At 49.1% G+C, this 8,081-nt stretch overlaps 1 protein-coding gene across 1 annotated transcript; it reads left to right on the top strand.

Moving 5' to 3' along the window:
- Nucleotides 1-2,550: 2,550 nt before the first annotated feature.
- LOC124661416 (plant cysteine oxidase 1-like) lies at nt 2,551-5,044 on the top strand. The gene is made up of 5 exons (XM_047199271.1): nt 2,551-2,650; nt 3,661-3,779; nt 3,884-4,049; nt 4,175-4,378; nt 4,561-5,044. The coding sequence occupies exons 1-5, from the start codon at nt 2,551-2,553 to the stop codon at nt 4,647-4,649; spliced, it is 678 nt and encodes a 225-aa protein (XP_047055227.1). The 3' UTR covers nt 4,650-5,044.
- The last annotated feature ends 3,037 nt before the right edge of the window (nt 5,045-8,081 follow it).

Here is an 8,081-nt window from a genome sequence, read left to right on the forward strand (position 1 = left end):
GGTGGATACAGAAAGTGTGGAAGAGGATATAGTGGGGGTAGGTTGCTGGTTCGAAATTTTAAAAAGTTAGTCGTGGTGCACCACAAGGCTAGGTGCGCCACAACTTTTTTTTCCCGAAAACTAAAAGTTAAAAAATACTAGGAGTATTTTCTTTTCGATTTTGTGGAATCTAAAATATCTCTAAATGGTTGTGGGCCGCTAAAACTGGATGTAAATTTTTTGTAGATACATTTTCATATAAAAAGCTTTTCATCAGAGGTCGTATGCAACTGGAAACGCCATTTTACCACAAAAATAGCGCCATCTTGCAAAAAAGGTTGAAATTTATGTTTGTTAATTTTCCTTAAAACTAGATGATATAACATATGAGCATCTCGATGGATTCTATTTTTTTGAAATTTCTATCATTTTCTTTTGTTTTTAAAAACTGAAAAGACAGTCCGGGGAGGGGGGTGGGGTGGGGTTAGGGGCGCACCATGCCTTGGTGCGCCATTGCTAACTGGCCCCATTTTCCCGGACATACCAATGGTGCACCATGCCATAGCGCGCCATTGCTAACTGGCCCATTTTTCCAGACATACCAATGGCTCACCCTAGACTTAGTGCGCCACTACTATATGATGAAAGTTGCGCATGTTGCCTCGGATTCTACGTCGGTATTGATGGACATCGGTACTTAAGCCACGATCGCGCCCGCATCTTCTCCGCCACTCCCACCGCCAGTCCCGCACGCACGATCTCGCCATGGTGAAGCTGCACCACTGGATGAAGAAAACCGCCAACGACCACGAGGATGGTGCCGCGGCGGAACCCTGCACGCGCCAGCCTCCTGCCTCAACCCCCGCAGCCGCATCTCTTCGTTGGTCCGCATGCGGCGACGTGGGCAGTGCAGGATCCTCCCCCGCACCAGACGGGCCGCATCATACGTTACGTGCCTGTGCTGGATACGTAGTGACGGTGGGCGTAGGACGACCCCTTCCGCCACCGCGACGTCTCCCTACCGCACGGGTGGCACTTGAACATGGGAAGGCTCCCTGTTCCGCCACCTCCGACGGGCTGACACTCTCTTGGCCAGGAGATGCGCCGCCGGATCAACCGCCAGCTGTTGGAGATGCAGCATCAGGAGGTGTACCGGCGGGAGGATTACTGGCGGGAGTTGTTCTCCTGGGAGCACGAGGCGCGCCGGGATTTTATGCCAGGCGACGACTCTCCCGATAGCGAATACGAGGTGTTCTACGACGATGCCGATGAGATGGAGGACGTGACTCTAGCTGCCGTCCTGGAAGCGGCCAAGGCGGACGAGGAGGCCAAGTACTCTTGGCGAGGGCTGGAGGACGTCGTCCAACTCTCGCAAACGTTGCCGGAACACGTAGCATCCCTGCCGCCGCACGCGCCACCACAATCTGTGTGGGACAGCCTGGAGGTTCAACCGCCTCCTCCGTGCGTGCCGCCACTGACACGACCGCAGCACGCGTAGCCAGCGGAGGTGCGTGCTTGGGCGCCCCCGCCCTTCGTCGACCTCATCTCCGACGACGAAGGAGACGTCGACGGGTGATTCTAGTTTAGATTTTTTACTTTTGAACTATGCAAATAATGTTTTTATCGGTGCAATTTGAATCAAGTATTCGCCGCCGCCGCCGCGCGCGGTGTCCGGGCCTGCCGGAGCGCGAGAGAGTCTTTGCGTTGGCCGACCCAAGAAGCAGTTGGGTGGGCGATTTGGGTCAGGCGGGCCCCGCCGAAGATGGCATAATTTTTTTGAGTTTGAGCAGATGGGATGGGGAGAAGAAAGCGCTTGGTGCGTCCACGGTGGCACGCACGGACACGTGCCGGGCACGCGCGTCCACGTGGTCGTCGCTCGCCCCCGCTGCCCGGCGTCGCGTGACCTGGCAAACCGGGAGACCGATGCAGTTCAGCGCGACCGAGAGAGAATCCGTAGATTTTAATACAGAATCGAATAACCATATATATAAATATATATATATATAGATAATAATTATATATACGGATCCGGAAAATAAATAGATAGATAAACAGGAGTAGTAGACGGAAAGAAGGAAACCAGAAGCAGTATGCGCCCACGGGAAACTGGAGCGGAACAGAAGACAGAGAGAAAAGCAGTTTCGTTTGCCGCTCTCTTCTTCCTCGTCCGCCCCCGGTTTTGCTGCTTCCCGGGTTGGGTTCGCCCGCTCCGTCGCCTTCCTTCCTTCTCCGATACATACGTACTACATGGACGATGCCTTGCCCAGCCATTTTATACCCACCCCAGCCCCCCACCCGGACCCTCGTCCACGCCGCCGACGAGATCCGCCCTCCCCCGCCCGCCGCTGAACCCCACCCGCAGCTCGCCGCGCCCTCTACCCTACGCGGCCCGCCCTTGCCATGCCGGTGGCGCAGGTGGGAGGGGACCCCAGGGGCAGGCCCACCGCCGACATCACCACCGACGGGCGGGCCTCGTCCCGCAAGCCCCGCCGCCGCCAGAAGAAGTCCGCCGCCGCCACCGCAGCGGCCGCCGCCCTCGTCGCCGCCTCCCCGACGCCATCCCCGAGCCCGATGCAGCGCCTCTTCGACACCAGCAAAGAGGTCTTCTCCGAATCGGCCCCGGGATTCGTGCCGCCGCCCGAAGCCGTCGCACGCCTCTCCGCCATCCTCAGTACGTACCACCGCTCCCCGCACACGCTCCATGTCCAGTTCGCTTTCGCGGACCGCCAAATTTTACGCATGTGCTCTCGATAATCCTCACGTCCGAGATATACCGGCTGTTGAAAAGTCCGATTCGACGGCCGCGTCGATCCGGGAAATTTTACCCATCCATGTCTCCCGTGATTAGGAATTTAGGAAGCAGCGACATCACAATGATTGTTAGGGCATGGAGCTAGATAGTAGATCGCGGGAATGGGCGCTACGGTCCGCCTTCGAGCCCGAGGTGTCCACGTCGCTGTTCCTTTCGCCCACCCGTGACTCCTTCCTTCCTTCGGCACTCCATTTTTGGCATGCCACAAGGACTCGCCCTCTCGGGGGACTTTTTCTATGCATGCGCCGGCATGTCTGTCCCCCCGTCCGCCCGCCCCGTGTGCCGTTGCAGCTGCAGGAATGATAATATGTATTCTACTAAACCTGACAGCGTTCACCGTTTCTAAAAGCCTGTCGGTACTGGAATTGGCACTGCTGATGTTTTCCTGCTCAGTGTTTATTCGTCCAATGAGATTGCGCCTGCTATCTGCACGCACAGTTTGGTTCGAACAACATTGCCGCTGCCCTTTGTCCTTTGCTGCTAGAAACGTTTCAGTAAAAGCCTAATGCACAATGGCACTTGCACAACACTACTTCTACACAAGTTAGCTGCTCATCTTCGCACTCCGCTGCCTACTGAATTCCTACATAATTGCTTGTCTGTATACCGCTGAACCTGACACGAATCACTCCATTGCCTCCCTCTAGTCTGGTACTACATGCTAGTGTTATTCGGGTATTTTGCAGTATCTTTTTGCCATTCTGAATAAATCCCTGGGTGTTCTATTGCCATTTCTTCTTGAAAGCAATTTCAGAGTCTTGCGGCACGTGCGTTTGTTATTATATATCCGAATGCCATGCCATGCTTGACCTGACAATCCGTAACTTGGAATGCACTTTGTCTGATCACTAGTATGCTTTTGGTTTCAGATGATTTGAAGCCACGCGATGTCGGCATAGACCCAAGTCTGCCATGTTTCAGGCACACCGAGTCTAAAGGGCCTACCTCAGTGACGTATCTGCATTTCTACGATTGCTCCAAGTTTTCGGTAAGCTAACCACCCTCCACATTTTACTGTGGAGACCATAGCTCCGTCCAAAAGCTTGCTGTCTTGGGATATATTTACCGAAAGCTTGTGTGTGTTCTGTGCAGTTTGGTATCTTCTGTTTACCCAAGTCCGCTGTCATTCCTCTCCACAACCATCCCGGGATGACTGTCTTTAGCAAGATGCTCTTTGGTTCCATGCACCTCAAGTCATATGACTGGGCTACAAGTAGCCCAGAGAATGATAGTAATACGCTCACGACCTCCTCAGATGGTAAGTTTGTAGTTCTGATTTCGGTTCTTCTATGTCCCGTCTCTTCTCTAGTGAAGTTCCTGTTTTAGAAAACCAACCTGCCGATCAAACTTCGTTTTCTGATCCATTTCTCGTGCTAACCGCAGGGGCTCGTTTAGCAAAGATAAATACGGATGCTGTTGTTGATGCTTCAGCAGAGACTATAGTTCTGTACCCTGAAAATGGAGGCAATTTGCACTGTTTCACGGCGCTAACCCCTTGTGCGGTGCTTGACGTGATGGGACCCCCGTATAGCAGCGCTGATGGAAGGGATTGTGCGTACTATGACGAGTCCGCATACCCGGATACTGGTAAGTTCCTTGTCTGATGCCAATCTGTTCTCAGTCTTGAATTTGATCTGTGAAGGCAGCACTATGAGACTTAAACTTGACATCAAAAAGCATCTGGATGCACAATGAGATTGGAACTTGAACTGAAAAAACATCTGTATGCTTTACTTCTGCTTGCTAAGGACAATGTCATCATATTTCAGGTGGAGAAATTCGGTACTCCTGGCTCAAAGAGATCCCTAGCACATTCGAGATGAAAGGTGTACAGATGCGACAGCGGTTTACCGTCTAGAAATGACTCATGATGTGCGTTGGGTCGTCGCGTGGCGAAACAACCGGTCCCACTGAACCGCTCCTCTAGCTCTGTAGATACATGTAACTGCAAAGGCAGGCCACACTGGCTCAGGCTAGCAACACTTTCTATACCCTTCTTTCTGCTTATTTTGGTCAGGGCTGAAACAATCTCATGTGATGACGACTCTGCTTCTCTTGCGTGATTTCGATGGGTATACGGTTCCGGGGGCATGATCACTCTTGTTTCCCTGTACGTGGTGTATGCTGCAGGCGTTTTTTGAGGGTGACCATGTACCAAATTCAGAGGGTTGTTTGATCAGCTTGCCTGGCCTGTTGGTCCTCGTTATTGATATGTTTGAAGGCAATCTGCATTGCCTCGCCTTTTGCTGTCAATGTATCCGTACCGTTTTATCGTACTTAGTCTAGTTAGTACTACTTTTCAGGGATTGAGTTTTTCTTTTCTGTGTTTATTTATGCTATTTTTCATAGGGTTGTAGAGTAGAAGAATTGAACTAAATGGCGTCTGCCTCATGGTCCCAGGTTGTGTCTAACTTGTCCGTTACCTTACCTGGAATGGTACTTGTGTTGAGTTGTTGCAAACTTGCAGTACTTGGAGCCTTGGGGTATGTTTGGTTCATGCCATAGCAGGGCTTACCAATATTTTGGCAACCACAGGCTAGCCAAAATATTGGGTAGAGATTCTTTGACCTCATGAGATGTACCAACCAAGGAAGGACCAAAACTTCATGGGCTGCCAAAAAATTCGTATGGCAAATGTTGGCACCAACTATAGGCCGATTGGTAGGGCAAATTATCAAAGGGGATGTGATGACGGTCATCAACTGTTTGTCCGGTCTCTGCCCCAATGACCTTCATTGGCTAAACTCGGTGAACATTGCCAATCAGTCTCATTCATAGTTTTACCAAGATTATGAAAATTCTTTTAAACCTTAGCTCGTCCCTCACATGAGTCATCTTGTTTTGGTCATCCAAAGTGCCTTTATTAAACAAACAAACATCCGTGACAACTTCATAGTTTTGCGCAACTATGCAAGATGGCTCCATCGGCAAAAGAAGGCCACCATTTTGCTCAAGCTTGATATGAAGAAAGCCTTTTACTCGGTGATGCGGCAATATATCTTGAAGCTTGTACAACACCTTGGGTTTACACTCTGTTTCCGTGATTGGACTGTGGTGCTTTTTTCACTCCTCTTCTTCGCTAATATGGTATTCTAGGCTCCCTTATCAAGACTAGGAGGGGATTCTGACAAGAAGACCCACTCTCTCAATTGCTTTTCGACATTTGCCATATACCCCCTTCAATGCATCCTCCAGTTGTCAAGGAATTATGGTTTTCTTTATCACCTACCCGAGAAGGGGGGCACAGAACTTTTCTCTACGTCGATGATGCGGCCATCTTCGTGGTACCTTTTCTTAAACATGTCTCCAACCTCGCATGCATTCTTAACAACTTTAGCCTCGTCATGGGTCTAATGACTAATTTTTGCAATACCCTTATGGCTCATATCCAATGCGATGAGGAGGACCTTCATTCCATCCTTCATGGCCTCTGGTTACTACGACCACATTCCCAATGAGATATTCGATCTCCCTTTTTTTTGGTTAAGATACTTAAAATAATCTACTTGCAATACCTCGAAGATAAAGCGGCTAAGCGTCTCTTACTTTGGGATGGAAAATGCTTGAAAAATGCAGGCCGCAAAGCCCTTGTTAAATCGGTGCTCACCTCGCAGGCGATATACCCTCCCACCACCCTCAATGTTCTGGTGGAGCCTCGAGCTTTCCATGTCATCCAAAACAAATCACAAGAGGCTTTTTTGGGTGGGTTCTGATAGAGCTTCTGGAGGAAAGTGCAAGGTTAGTTGGACAACGGTATGTAGGCCCACCTCCTTTGGAAGCCTTGACATTCTAAACATGGAAAAATTAGTAAGAGCTTTGCATCATCGTTGGCCATGTCTCGCTTGGACCACTCCAAGAAAACCTTGGGTTGGAATGGAAAACCCTTGTAGCGAGGATGATATGGAATTCTTCTAGGAGATGACTAAAGTTGGGATGCCCCTTCGGTAGATGGAATCGGCCAAAAGTCATCACACCATCCAATTTGACCCTATCCAATCGGAAGTCTTGGTCTATTCGAAAAGATCTCACTGATCGATGATGCTTGGATCCTACACATTGACACCTCTGCTAGCCTTTCGGTGTAACTCCTCCAAGAGTTCACCAATATTTGGCAATTCACCTCACAAGTAAACCTCGTTGAGGACACACCGGATTTGATTGTTTTGAAGCTTACTCCTTCCGTAACCTACTCTTGTGCCTTGGCCTACAAGGCTCAATTTTCAGGGACCATTCGCTTGCCCATGGATGCTGTTATTTGGAAGAATTGCCCCCCCCCCCCCTAAATGTAAGCTCTTCTTGTGACTCAATCTTCAACTTAAAACCCCCGTGTAGATGACGGACCGCCTTGAGAGAAGAGGAGGGGCCAATGAGAGACGTTGTCCCCTTTGTAGATGTATTGAAGAGTCAGCATGCCACTTGCTCCTACATTGTCGATACTCTGTATGGATTTGGGGCATGATCAAAAATTGGCTTGGGCTTTATGATTTCGACCCCTCCTCTTGGGTCGGCTTCGAGGATGTCGAATCTTGGTGGAGTCACCTTTTCCTTGCTTGTCCGGGTCGTCGTAAGTCCATGGCTTCTTTAGTTATTCTTGTCTCATGAAAGATTTGGAATGAGGGAAACACGAGAATATTCAAGAAAAATCAACACCTTGCCCACAATTGTCCTCGCAAGGATCAAGAATGAGGCGAAAACTTAGCTTTTAGCCTCGGCGAAGCATTTGGGTCTCGTTTCACCGGGATATTAGTCTATTGTTTTTTTTGGATTACTTGTATCCTAATAATACCTTGTTATCGACTCTTTCTCTATTAATGAATTTATTAAAGCAGACCTTTTGCCTTTTTTTCAATAAAAAATTTGGGTACCAACCAAACATACCCTTGGTTCCACACATACCCGCATACACATTGCCAAACAAAACCATACATAGTAGTTACTATACTCCCTCCGTTCTGTTTTAATTTACATTCTAGGAAAAATCACATAAAATATCACTGCACTTATTAGTAATAGTTAAATAGGTAAAACGCTTATCAGAGTAATTGCAGTCGTATGAGCGCTTTGACTATATAGAAATGACAAGGTTTTCAATGACAATAATTTTTCTCTCATGCAGGTCATTTATCGATGTACGACTTTGATCCGTTTATGGTCGCCACTTCAGCGCTTGGAGGACCAAGATCTCTTTATGAAGGTGTCTATACGGTTGGAGAACACGGCTAAGGAGTTTATTTTATGGGTGGCTGCATATTAGGCGGATTGAAGCCAACGAAGCGTAGTCTAGTTTGGC

The sequence above is a fragment of the Lolium rigidum genome, chromosome 6, assembly GCF_022539505.1.
Source record: "Lolium rigidum isolate FL_2022 chromosome 6, APGP_CSIRO_Lrig_0.1, whole genome shotgun sequence".
NCBI classification, from domain to species: domain Eukaryota; kingdom Viridiplantae; phylum Streptophyta; class Magnoliopsida; order Poales; family Poaceae; genus Lolium; species Lolium rigidum.